This window comes from Rattus rattus, chromosome 4 (genome assembly GCF_011064425.1).
Source record: "Rattus rattus isolate New Zealand chromosome 4, Rrattus_CSIRO_v1, whole genome shotgun sequence".
Taxonomy (NCBI): Eukaryota; Metazoa; Chordata; class Mammalia; order Rodentia; family Muridae; genus Rattus; species Rattus rattus.
This window is the reverse complement of record NC_046157.1, coordinates 68,916,731-68,930,870: the sequence shown is the minus strand read 5'-3', so window position 1 is coordinate 68,930,870 and position 14,140 is coordinate 68,916,731. Positions and strand designations below refer to the sequence as shown.

Here is a 14,140-nt window from a genome sequence, read left to right as displayed (position 1 = left end):
CACCACCTTCTCATTTTATAGAACAGCCCTTCGGGCCTTATTGGAAATTCATGTAAGATAAATTCTCTCAGACTCACCCATCTTGTCAAGTTTTCGGAATCTGCTAAAGGGGTGGGGGGAAGAATGGTGTCACAGTCACTTTCTCCACATCTGGGGTGTCTGCCACAATCCGATTAGGACTTTCCTGACCAGGTAGCAGTTTTTCATAAAGACTATCAGTTGCTATTATCATCCGAAAGCTTCATATTATAGATTCTTATCCAAGGTTACGGGGAGGGTTTGGAGCACTCCCCCCCGACACCCGGCGAGTCTTGCCACTTGACAGAAAAATTTAATACAAACTCACAGCGCAAGTAACGTGGCGACGAGCGGTTGTCCGCGCTATGATCCGAAGTTTTTTCTGAGCATCTTTCCCTCATGAGCGTCTGGCTGATATGACCCACACTAAATACTGGTATGACACAGCACACCTGGGCCTCCGTCCCGGCTTCTGCCCAGCACTCTTTTGTCAGTGAAACCAAGCTGTCAGAGCATTATCTGATTTTGAAGGCTTATTACAGTGGCCCTGGGTCTGTTTGCCTCTGTGGCAGGACAAACACGAGGTGTAAATCCTCAAACTATACAGGCAATCTTACATTTATGGGACCCCTGTAATGGCATTTTACAAGTTTTATTGCTGTTTTATCAATGGTTATTATCTAGAAGACAGGAGTCTTCACTGGAAGGCTGCTCAAACGTCAAGCCTGGATGTAAACACATCTAAATTGAACTCGTATGGAAAAAAAATCTGGCCTAAAACTTGCTGTAGATATTTCTACCTCTTATTTATATGTATTTGGAGAGGAGTCTGGCCACGCCTTCAAATGGTTTAACTAGTGAAGGCTTGCTAGGTTAACCAGCACAGTATCACACTTGTATAGCATGCCATTCTTAAGAATTCCGAGCCATAATTGTGTCCTCCGTCCTACAGGACTTGTTTTACCGTATTGAGAAACTAAATACGAATGGCAAGTAATCCACAAATAAAAAGAATTAAATCGAATGAGAAAGCACTCAGGTTATTTTTTTTTACTTAATTTCAGGAATACCAAAGAATGATATTAAAACACGTTTAAAGCTAAAAAGTTAATGTGAAATATTACTTGGATTTCGAATAGCTCATTTCACAAAAGTAGTTATGCAAATTATCGGTGCTTACTCCTGCGCAAAAGATAATAATAGTTTTCTGTAATGAAAATAAATAATGGAGAAAAAAAATAAAGCTGCTTTTAAATTATAGCTTTATCTTCCCTTCAACAGAGTGAACTATGTATCCTTAAATTAAGACTACTAGACTGTTTCTTCAACTCATTTCTGAATATATCTTTGCAGACACTGCATATTATTTATACCTCCTAAAATGGATATTAATTATTTAAAACCACAAAATCCAGATCGTTCTTAATGCACCCATCAAAAGACATGCAAACTGTCACTCACACTTCATAATTCAAGCCCCTGGCTTTGTGTTCCTCTCCCACCATCTACCCCAAAGCTACTGTGTATACTCTTGATAGCGTCTCTGAAATAGAGACAAAGGGGTTTTCTCGGAAAGCAATTCCATCAGGTTACTGCACTGCACTGAGAAAAAGAGATCTGAGGGGCTGGAGAGGTGGCTCAACGGTTTAAGAGCACTGACTCCTCTTCCAAAGGACCTGGGTTCAATTCCTAGCTCCTAAATGTCTGGACCTCCACTTCCAGGGTACCTGACACCCTCACACACGTATACATGTTGGATAAACACTAATGCACATAAAATAAAAATAAACATTTTTAAAAGAGAATATATCCACAGATCATACTGTATACCATCCCAGTAGCTACGTTTTCACAGTATTAAAAGATTAATGGGTAGAAGGAAGAGGTTGAGATATCTTTTATTAAAAATCAGAATTACACATATAGTAAAGTATGGAGTAGCTGGTAACTTTTTTTTCCTTTTTTTTTTTTTTTTTTTTTTTTTTTTTTTTTTTTTGAAATAAACCTCCCTCCTTTTCTTTTCTAAGATTTGTTTTATTTATATGAGTACACGGTCACTGTCTTCAGACACACCAGAAGAGGGCATCAAATCTCATTACAGATGGTTGCGAGCCACTATGTAGTTGCTAGGAATTGAACTCAGGACCTCTGGAGAAGGAGTCAGCATTCTTTTTTTTTTTTCCATCTTTATTAAATTGGGTATTTCTTATTTACATTTCAAATGTTATTCCCTCTTCCGGGTTCCAGACCAACATCCCCCAACCCCTCCATCTCCCCTTCTGTATGGATGTTCTCCTCCCCATCCTCCCCCCATTTCCGCCCTCCCCGCAAGAATCCGGTTCATTGGGGGTCCAGTCTTAGCAGGACCCAGGGCTTCCCATTCCACTGGTGCCCTTACTAGGCTATTCATTGCTACCTATGCAGTTGGAGCCCAGGGTTAGTCCATGTATAGTCTTTGGGTAGTGGCTTAGCCCCTGGAAGCTCTAGTTGGTTGGCATTGTTGTTCATATGGGGTCTCAAGCCCCTTCAAGCTCTTCCAGTCCTTTCTCCGATCCTTCAACGGGGGTCCAGTTCTCAGTTCAGTGGTTTGCTGCTGGCATTCGCCTATGTATTTGCTGTATTCTGGTTGTGTCTCTCAGGAGAGATCTACATCCGGCTCCTGTCAGCCTGCACTTCTTTGCTTCATCCATCTTGTCTAATTGGGTGGCTCTATATGTATGGGCCATATGTGGGGTAGATTCTGAATGGGAGTTCCTTCAGCCTCTGTTCTAAACTTTGCCTCCCTATCTCCTCCCAAGGGTATTCTCATTCCCCTTTTAAAGAAGGAGTGAAGCATTCGCATTTTGGTCATCCTTCTTGAGTTTCATGTGTTCTGTGCATCTAGGGTAATTCGAGCATTTGGGTTAATATACACTTATCAATAAGTGCATACCATGTGTGTTTTTCTGTGATTGGGTTACCTCACTCAGGATGATATTTTCCAGTTCCCTCTATTTGCCTATGAATTATGTAAGGTCATTGATTTGATAGCTGAGTAATATTCCATTGTGTAGATGTACCACATTTTCTGTATCCATTCCTCTGTTGAAGGGCATCTGGGTTCTTTCCAGCTTCTGGCTATTATAAATAAGGCTTCTATGAACATAGTGGAACATGTGTCTTTGTTATATGTTGGGGCATCTTTTGGGTATATGCCCAGGAGAGGTATAGCTGGATCCTCAGGTAGTTCAATGTCCAATTTTCTGAGGAACCTCCAGACTGATTTCCAGAATGGTTGTACCAGTCTGCAACCCCACCAACAATGGAGGTGTGCTCATCTTTCCCCACATTCTTGCCAGTATCTGCTGTCACCTGAGTTTTTGATCTTAGCCATTCTCACTGGTGTGTGGTGGAATCTCAGGGTTGTTCTGATTTGCATTTCCCTTATGACTAAAGATGATGAACATTTCTTTAGGTGTTTCTCAACCATTTGGCATTCCTCAGCTGTGAATGCTTTGTTTAAACCCCATTTTTAATAGGGTTATTTGTCTCCCCTGCGGTCTAACTTCTTGAGTTCTTTGTATATTTTGGATATAAGGCCTCTATCTGTTGTAGGATTGGTAAAGATCTTTTCCCAATCTGTTGGTTGCCGTTTGTCCTAACCACAGTGTCCTTTGCCTTACAGAAGCTTTGTAGTTTTATGAGATCCCATTTGTCGATTCTTGATCTTAGAACATAAGCCATTGGTGTTTTGTTCAGGAAATTTTTCCAGTGCCCATGTGTTCCAAATGCTTCCTAGTTTTTCTTCTATTAGTTTGAGTGTGTCTGGTTTGATGTGGAGGTCCTTGACCCACTTAGACTTAAGCTTTGTACAGGGTGATAAGCATGGATCGATCTGCATTCTTCTACATGCTCAGGCAGCACTCTTAAGCACTGAGCCATCTCTCCAGCCCTTCCCTTATTTCTAAGCACAGTGTGTTGACTGTGTTGGATGAGTTTGTTTCTTGAGTATCAGTTTTGAGAACTATGTTCAGAATGGGTCACATTGAGCTTAGAGGGCCTTTGCTTTATAAATATCATCCAAATTTCAATTTTCCCAATAAATTACTTTCTAAAGCATCCAAAGGAATAAACAAGACCTCATTCTGAGTCAATAACGTGTAATTTTTGAGGATTTCTCTCAGCTAGTCTTTATCTGTTGATTGATCTGTCTCGAAACAATACTGCAGACTTTACAATTAAAGCGGCACAATGAGTTGCCTCAGCTCTGGAGGAGAGAGTGTGAGACTCAGTTGCCATCAGGGGGGCCTGCTCTGGAGGCCTCCTGTGTCTTCTCAGTCTCCCCTCAGCCTGTAATTGTTCTCTAGACTCCTTTTATCAGAGCATTAGTCTTATTGGATTGGACCCCATCTAGTAAGCTCACTTTAATTTTATTGCTTCTCTGAAGATTGCAAACGCACTCACATTCTTGGATAGCGGGAGTTGTGGTCTGAGTGAGGTGTTTGGCAGGAACATGGTGCACAGCACAAGAACCCTCCAACCCCTCTAACATCATGGCCGTGCCTCGCCCTGTAGGTAAACACAAGGCATCGTGAACGCTCAGAGAACCCTTGCCTGTGAAGCAGGTTACCTTGTCACGTCATCCAGTTCTCCTCACAGCATTGATTATTTATTTCCTGTTTGCTGTTTTCAGGCTTCACCCAGCTGGAGGACAGGATTAAAATATATGAATATTTATCAGCTGAAGTCTGTGGAGTTTAAGTACATTTCTAGGACCTTCTAATAGACTCTTTCCTGCCCCCTCCCCTAACCCTCCCAATACATTTACATACTTCATTTAAAAACCAAATCTATAATATTTCTTTAGTCCTCCTTTTCATAAATTATAAATTCACCACCCACTTTAGAATGATGTTATCTTGACTTGATTTATCTTTAATTACAAGGTCTTGGGACTTTGAGCAGCTACATTAATAGAGTGTGGGATCTGTCTGGCAAGTTAATGCTCTGCAGGCACACTTACCTACATGTGTGTTCCTACTTATTTCTTTATGTGAGCGATAGTTTGTTAGCTGGGGCTTCTTGGAAAGAGAGAATATGTTAATGAGATTACACGCGGAGAAAAGGAAAGATGGCTGAGAGGTTAAGAGTACTTGCTGCTCTCATAGGGGACCCAGGTTCAGTTCTGGTCACCTACAGGGCACCTTAAAATAAGTTATAATTCCATATCCAGGTGATTGGATAGCCTGGTTGGCCGCCAAGGACACCAGGTATGCACACAGTGCTCATATATACATGCAGGTAAACAGCCACAAATATGTCCTTTTAAAAAGATCACGTAAGATTTTTAAAAACTAGGTCCATAATTCCCTCATTTTTAAATTGTGTTTAAACTAATGCATAAATTGGGGGAAAGCAGTGTTGAGCAGTAAGAGAGAGAACCATTCATGTAAAAGTAGCCTCTAGTTTAGCTTTGTAATTATTTCATGATACCCGCGGAAAAGGAATTTCTTCAACAATCTGTTTATAAGACATATGAAACCTGCTAGCATTTCTGTCAGTTAAGTACAGGAAGTTACAATTCTTAGCACAGTCACTGGGTTCTCTTTTTAACCGGAGTTACAGACAACATCTATCCAGAATATCCAGTAATAGATTTCCTTTTGAACTTTCAGTTCCCAGGACTCTGCTTGATCTTTTGATAGCAATAATTTTAGTTTTCGATGCCCTGAAGAGCCCAGATATTTTATTTACTAAAAGTGACAGTCTCTTGCCTCCTGATAATGTGTCTGCAGTTGCTTTGTGTTTATAGCAAACAGCAGACTAGGAGTACACAGATCCTCATGCGCCTTGCCTGCAGGTGTACTTTGGATTAGCCTGTAGTTTTACTCTGAGCCTGCTTCCAGCCACTACGCCTTTGCATCTCCTGGTTTACACCACTGACTAAAGTCTCTTTCTTAACTCTTTCTTGCCTTCTTCAGGTTCAGTGTGTGTGTGTGATGTAACACATCACATTCTCCTACAGAGATAGATCTGCAATACATCTATCTTCCCACTTAGCATCAACCCAAGAGTAGCAGGGGAGGGAGGACTTGAATCCTCAATACTTATCTCTAAATACTGCCTTGGGGCTGGGCATGGTGGGGCAGCCCGTTAGCTCAGCAATTAGGTGGCAGTGGCAAATGGTTGTCAGTGAGTTCAAGGCCAGTTTAGGCTACATAGTGAGATCCTATCTCTAAAACAAAACAAAAACCAGAAACAAACAAATGGAAACAAAAGCTCTTTTTGCAAAAACTTCTGTGAAGTCATCAACAAAGGGAAAATCTGTGCTGTGGTGACTGGCCGCATGGGTGTCAGAATAAGGTACTAGGATCCAAGCATTAGAAGAAAACCATTCCGTCGTCTGGACTTCGGCCACAGGGGTGTGGAGACTGTTAAAAGCATACTGTAGCACAGTAAGCCATGACATAGGGTAATAAACGTTTTTTAAATGAAGGATTCCCTAATGAAAACAGCAAGATATAAAATGGTATTCAGGCTTTTTTCTTTTACAGTGAAGTACAATTTATTCTGATATCTTGGCCTCGACCTGATGTGTCAAAGAAAATTCAGTTTAGGAAGACCTGTTGTTGTTGTTGTTGTTGTTGTTGTTGTTGTTCTTCTTCTTCTTCTTCTTCTTCTTCTTCTTCTTCTTCTTCTTCTTCTTCTTCTGCTTCTGCTTCTGCTTCTGCTTCTGCTTCTTCTTCAAATGGGGAGAGGGAGGTAGTTTCTCTTATAAATATGTACATTTAGTGCAACATAAATATATAAAAGAATGAGAGATCTTACATTAAACTAAGGTTGCTCAGCACTTCCACTTAATATCATAGTAAGGTCTTCCAGGTACGTTTTGGTGGTGATGGTATTTTAAGAGAAGGCCTCAGGTAGCCCAAGCTAGTTTGGACCTGGTTGATTCTGAAGAGGACCTGGGATGTCTGATTCTCCTGTGTCTGCATCCTGGATATGGAGATCACCTGGTGGTCAAACGCAGGGCACTGTGCATGCTCAGCGAGCGAGCGCTCTATCACTAATCTCCAGTCCCTTCAAGGTGTAGTTCTGGTATTCAAGAATTTCTCATGGAGGCACATACAAATGACATCAGTGGATGTCATCAATGTCCGTAAAACATTTATAAACAACCTATGCATTCCTCCGTGGGGAATGGCTAGCTGGTGATATATTTATTGAACAAAACATTTGAAATTCCAAGGCTAAAATGTTATTAAATATTTTTTTAAATATGTGATCAATCCTTTTTGGTGTTTCTGTAAAAATATTGCTCTCCCTACCCATGTGACTGAATATATAGTGATGCTGACTTCTCTTCGTCTGGTTTTGACTACTCTTGAGATGAGCGCTGAGCATGAAGCTAGCTGTCTTGTATTTCTGCCTGTAGACTCTGCAAGCCCCTCCTCCTCACTGAACTCACACATCTTTACACAAACCTCTTGCTCACTCCTGCACTCCACACCTGAGGGGATGCTTTAATACCTACATGGTAAACTATAGCCCAAGGCCTCGACATCATCGCTGCCAGCTTCCCCTCCCCAGTACTATAGTCTATTGATCATTAAGTAACACTAATTTGTGTCCTTTATCTCTCAAATGTATTCTCTGCTCTCCTTTAAACACCCCACTGTAATATTTCATCTGCTATCGTATGTGTGGACTATTTTTATGACCTCTTAGCCTCCCGGAATAAAGTCTCCTTTACTGTTATCCATCTTCCACAGCACAGTCAAGTCAATTTGCCCCTAGAAACCTGTTCATATTAAGTTAACTTTACCACATACTATGAAAATATATGTCTTTATTCATGGACTATATCTAGGAATCATTTTTAAGAATTTCAGCCCTGCTTCAGAAGAATGCATTTTCTAGATATTAAATTGTATGCATAATTTCAATTTGAGAGGCATTCATGAAGCAAAAAAAATTTAAGTTAATATGTTATATAAAAGGATATTGCTTAAAATATACCTACTAGATATAGGTGTACCTATAAAACACGCAATTAACCTACATTTCTACCAGTAATTATCTACTTTAAAATGTCTGAGTAGAGGGTGAACTCTAGATATGTGTGATAAAACAATTTGAAGAACAGTAAAGTAGAGATTAAGAATCTAAAGGCATTATTCTTTCTTTGGTCTACTGGTAGACAGCTTTGATATCAGAAAATGAGTTAAAAATCTATGTGGAGCTTTTTACCTACACATTAAGAAGGGATTTGGGCCAGATTAGAGATGGCAATTAAAACTTAAGTGCCAGCCTTAATCAATTTGAAGAGGTTGCCTAGAGATGTAAGAGAATATTCATCTAAGACCTCTGAAAGCATGCTAAAATCAACTCGGAGGCTCTGCCTGCCGGTTGGAGCAGGGTTGGGGGCGTGGGGATGGGGCAGGGGGATTAGAGTGCACATGTACAGTAGCAGCAAGCTTTACAGTAGATAGTCTTCAAGTCCTGATCCTCTGATCCAATTTTTCCATGCTGGATGATGATAAAAGTATTAAAACCATCGGCCTTAATTTTTGTTACCTCTAATTGCTCTATATCAATTAAGATAGAATGTTTCAAAATTGAATGCGACAGCAAGGATGAACCTAGTTTTGATGAATCTGCACATGCCAGCTCTCACAGCATTTAAAATTTTCCTTTTAGATCTTCCACCCCCTCCAGTGCCACCACCTGCTATAAAATCGCCCACTGTCCAGTCCAAGGCACAGCTGGAGGCACGACCTATAATGGGGCCAAAGCTCGCTTCTATAGAAGCGAGAACAGACAGATCATCAGACAGAAAAGGAGGCAGTTACAAGGGGAGAGAAGCTCTGGACGGAAGACAAGTCGCTGACCTGCGAACAAACCCAGGTGACCCCAGAGAAGCACAGGAACAGCCAAACGAAGGGAAAGGCCGAGGAACGAAGACAGCAAAGCGAGACCTTCCACCAGCAAAGACACACCTCATCCAAGGTACCGACTTCCCGAACCTCAGGCAAACAGAATTCTGTAAGCTCCCAGGATACATGCGTAGGCTTTCTGTGGCCATATGGGAAGAAATATGATTAAGGCCTTTCTACCAGCGGAATGGGAATGTGCCCAGCTTACTAAATGCAATTCTTTCCAATGTGTGACATCACACAAGCTTCTCTGAAGTGATGCCATTTGAATTAATTCATAGATGTCAAGACTATGCCCTAAAGACATAGCAATCGTGACAGCTAAGATATGAAACAATAGTGTCCCGTTCTCTACCAATTGTGCATCTTTGTAATAGTCTCCATCTCTAGTAAATATAGACACCATTGATGAGAGCTGAGAGCTGTACTTATCTGTGAGTGTAAGTATTTGAATACAGTTAGAAATTACATTAGCTCCAGAGAAGGGCAGTAGCAGAGTCTCTTCTAGGGTCTGTGACCTCGCCAGCTACAGGTGCTTGGCTAGGTTTATGGTACGAATTCCTTCCTATCAGTTGGACTTTAAGTCCAATTAAACAGCTGTTGGTTACCTCAAAGGCTAAAAGCCCTGCTCTTGAACTGTTGGGGATAACTTGCTGGGCCAGTTGTTGTGATTTGTAAGGATTACGGCTGGGTAGAACTACCCCAGTTCATATGTCTTTAATGAAAGCCCTACACCTAAAGCTAAGGAAACCCCAGAGAAAAGGAGGGTGAGTGACTGTAAGACCCAAATGACAAGGATGCCTACTGCTAGGTAATATCCCCCAAACATAAAAGAGAGAAATGTACCCATGACTTTCAGTGTCGTGCAGGAAAAGGAACAGCATAAAGACACCAGCAGTTGACATGCCAACATGCGTAGCCTAAATTCCATAAGGTCCTACCCCTAAACAAAGAGTTGCATGTGGCCAGTGGCTACAGAGAATCAATTGCCTCTAAGGCTGAGTTCCCACATAAGCTGTCCGATCCCAAACGATTGGCCCTGAACACATGTACCTAAAAGCAACAGTAAATAGACTCAGTAGATTGTATATATGTTTGTGTGTAACAATAATAATTTTGAAAAAGAACTCATAAATTAGGAAACTGGGTGTGAAAGGAGTTGGGGTGGTTATGAAAATATGTCATACTTTACTTGAGTATGATATTCTGAAGACAGATTTTTTTAAAGAAATCATGTTCTTGGGTTAGAAGTTGGTGGATTGTAGAGTACTCAGCAGAGGCCTTGAGTTCAGTGTTAGCATCACACACACACACACACACACACACACACACACACACACACACACACACACACACCTAGAAAGGATGGAGGTAAGAAGTATAAGAGGGCAAGGAAATGACACAACAATTAAAACACTTATTTTCAAAGCGTAATTTCATATTTTCAATTCAGAGCTCCAGAAGCCATGGTAAATGCTGGATACCCATGGCTGTCCTCCCACAATTCCAGCTGTGGAAGCCAGAGGCCGGAAATCTTCAAAGCAAGCTGCCTATTAAGATTAGTCATCACTGAGCTCAGGGACTGCCTGAGAGATCCCGCCCCAACAAATAAGACAGAAGAGTGAAGGGCTGGAGAGATGGCTCAGCCGTTAAAGGCTAGGCTCACAACCAAAAATATAAGATAGAAGAGTGAGGGAGGGTGATTCCAGATATCAATCTGTGTGAATCATGTGAATGCACACACACACACAGACACACACACACACACACACACACACAGTACACCCACAAGTATATAAACATGTATACCATTCACATACACACATGAAAAAGTAGCAAAGTGGGAGAGAAGTACAAGATACAGTAACATGTGTGTACAGCCTATGACCAGCTCCTCCCTCCCAAAAAATAAATATAAGTTAAAGAAATATAAAATGTCATAAGGTGAAAGTTTGATGTAATTTTATGAGAAAAGATAATTTTTGAAATGTGTCATCCATGATTCTTATTTCCAAGAACCGTTGACTGTAATAGTCTGAATAGAAGCCAGACTTTGGAAGACCAAAGAGGGAGTAAACATTTTGAAAGGGACCTGTATTAGTCATTCTCTGTTTTTGTGACCAGAATATATCATGAAAACAACTTATGGGAGGAAAGATTGATTTTGGTTAGCATTTCCAGGAGAGTGCATGGCAGAAAGGGTTTGGCGGGAAGAATGTGATCTGGAACGAGAGCAGAGCAGGAAGCAGGAGCACAGAGACTGTTCAAAGACACCGCCACCACATCAGTGCAGGAATTCTCCCTACTCACACCCCTCCTTCCCGTTCCACAGCTTCCAAAACAGCACCCCCAGTGGGGAAGCTTTCCATCAGGAGCCTGTGAGATACTTCACACTCAAGCAGAAAGTTATGAGCAGGAATTCTCGGAAGGTTTGGACGAGAAGGCCAGCGTGGAGTTTGTGAAGAAAGCTAGATTGGTGGAAGGTTTTTAGGAAAGGAATAGACATCGTTCTATACTATAGTGACAAAGCCAAGCAAGAGAGATTAAAAACAAACAAACAGAAAAAGATTAAAAAAAGAAAGTAAAGAAAGAGGCTGGTGGTGCTGGCGGATGGTTTTAATCTGAGCACTGGGTAAGGAGGTGTCCAAGAGTTAGGGAAGAAGCAGGTGGATTTGAGTTTGAGGCCAGACTGGTCTGCAGAGCGAGTTCCAGGATAGCCAAGGCTACACAGAGAAACACTGCCTTGAAAAAAAATTAAACAAAATAAACCAACAAGAACAGTATTGATGTAGGAGACAGAGGATGTGATGAAGGAATTAACGTGGGAAACCTACCTGGACAAGATTTGTAATCAGTCACTTGCTCTGTGTGCTCAGTAACTTCCTTGTAACAAGAAGGATGGTCCCCTTTGTTCTGGGACCAAAGTGGGCCTCCGTAAACACAGACTCAGACGTCAAGTGCATCTCAAAGACTGTGCCTTTCACACAGACACTCCCACAGTGTGGCCACAGAGTCCTTGGTAATACCACCTTTGAATAGTTTACCTCTGGTCATTAAGCCAGAGCTGCTCTGACCCTAAACTTTTGACTTCCAGCCGTGTGTTCTGAGCTGTGATTTATATGCTAAATATAATGATGTCAGTTATAGACTTCATGTCTGGTCAGAAAGTATGACCACTTTTATGATGATGAGCAAATTTCAAAATGTGAGGGATGCTTTAGGAGAAAACCACAGGGCTGGAAAGATCTGGGTGTGACAGAGTCGGAGCAAAGAGGAAAAGGAGTTAAAAGCAATCTTCAGAAATTTAATAAGTAGCTATGACATCATAAAGTTATTTCTATCTATAGAACTAAGTTGGAAACCATTAAGCTAGAAACAAGGAAACCTACTCCATGAAATGCATTTAGCAGATCCAGTTGCTACTGTGCTTTGATTTTCCAGATTTTTATTTGAACCATAACCCCAAGAGTGTATATCATTAAATTATCATTGCTAAGCATTGCTGTAATTTTCACCTTCTTGATTCAATTTACATTATTTATTTAATGAAGGAGGCACCCTGATTTACATATGTAATGAATGGATATTTTTAATTAAGGAAAGTGCTTTCCTAGACTTGAAGGTCTGATCCTTTGTGCTGACATTTACCTCCATTTGATTTATTTCTACACATATCAAATACTCATTGTACTATATTTACAGCACTAAGTCATCAGATGTCTATAAGCATCTGTTCACACATACAGAGGAGGAGAACATTTACATATTATAATTCATAGATACCTTAAGGTTTTAGGTATCCATGTCCTCCCTAAGGACATTATCACTGACTGCTAAGTCTTCAGTATTGCCCAGCCTGTGCCACCAAGCATGCCTTGAAGACTGACCAAATAAAAATATTCTTACACCCAGCATTACTTCCATTGTGCAATGGCAAGAAAGATCCAGAGGTCTTTCCTGGAGAAATGACATATAAACTAAATATGCAAGGCAGCCAGGCGTGGCTGTGTACACAGCACTTGGAGGCAGAAGCAGAAGCAGAAGCAGAAGCAGAAGCAGTTGGATCTGTGAGTTCGAAGCCAGCTTGTACTACAGAGTGATTTCCAGGACACCCAGCACTACATAAGGAAAGCCTGTCTCAGCATCCTCCCCCAACCCTTACCTCACTCCACCCCCACAATGATTTTTAAAATATGCAGACATGAAGGACTAGCGGGTACATGAAGGGTCATTTACCTCCACAGAGTCATCCCTGTTGTCTCTTGAGTGTTACAACCAATCGCAGAGGAGAGGCATCTCGAAATCAGTGCCTAGCATATTGAGTATAAAGAGGTATAACTGAGCTGGTTGTCAGAGATAGAGATTCAGGACATAGTTCATGGGAACTGCAGTTACAATCACTTCTCTTCTTGCTCAAAACTATTTATTGACGATCTATTATATGATAGTCTGGGAGTATAACAATACATAAAATAGACAAAATTATATTCTCAAAATGTTATATCCCAAAGAATGGATGAGCCCCCAGAGAAGTTGAAAAGAAAAAAAAAATATCTGTGCGTGTGGTGTGTGTGCAGCTTTGGAAAGAAAGGAAAAAATATTAGACACTGACATGACTTCTTCACACTTACATATAAAACATATCCCAAGAAGATAGGTAAGGAAGGAAGGGTTGCTGAAAACTAAGAGAATAGCAGTATTGCAATTCAGAAGAAACAGTGAAGTCCTGGGATACAAGGACTGAAATGTGGCTAGCCCCATCTACTTTCTCAGTTGTATGTGACAATGTAGATTTCGTGATGCGATTTCATCAGGAAACAGAATGAATGGGACCTAAAAATACCAATTTTTAAGCCAGTCTCCCTTTTGTTTGGTTTTGTTTTTTCAACAATGTTGTTCTCTGGGTGTAGTAGCTCTGGCTATAAACCAGGATGCTCTTGAAGGCACAGAGATCTGCCTGCCTCTGCTGTCTGAGTGCTGGGATTAAAGGCCTGTGCCACCACAGCCCAGCCCCGTTTGCCTTTTAAGAAGATGGTTGTTGGGCAAGGAAGGAAGGAGCACATTGATCCCTGGGGAGAATAGACTTAGGGCAAAGTTCTCAAGCAGAGAAAATTTGAATGTATTGTAGTTGATAAAATGTACATCAACAGGAAGAAACAGGTTGAAGAAGATACATGTGAAGAGACTGCCCAGGGAGAGAAACCTCC

The 14,140-nt window shown here is 41.1% G+C and overlaps 1 protein-coding gene across 1 annotated transcript in view; it reads left to right on the top strand.

Moving 5' to 3' along the window:
- Robo1 (roundabout guidance receptor 1) overlaps positions 1 to 9,098 on the top strand; it is a 134,498-nt gene extending 125,400 nt beyond the window's left edge. The window contains exon 25 of the mRNA XM_032899684.1: positions 8,698 to 9,098. Within this exon, the coding sequence (XP_032755575.1) occupies positions 8,698 to 9,098 (401 nt within the window). The remainder of the gene's footprint in view (positions 1 to 8,697) is intronic.
- Positions 9,099 to 14,140: the final 5,042 nt, after the last annotated feature.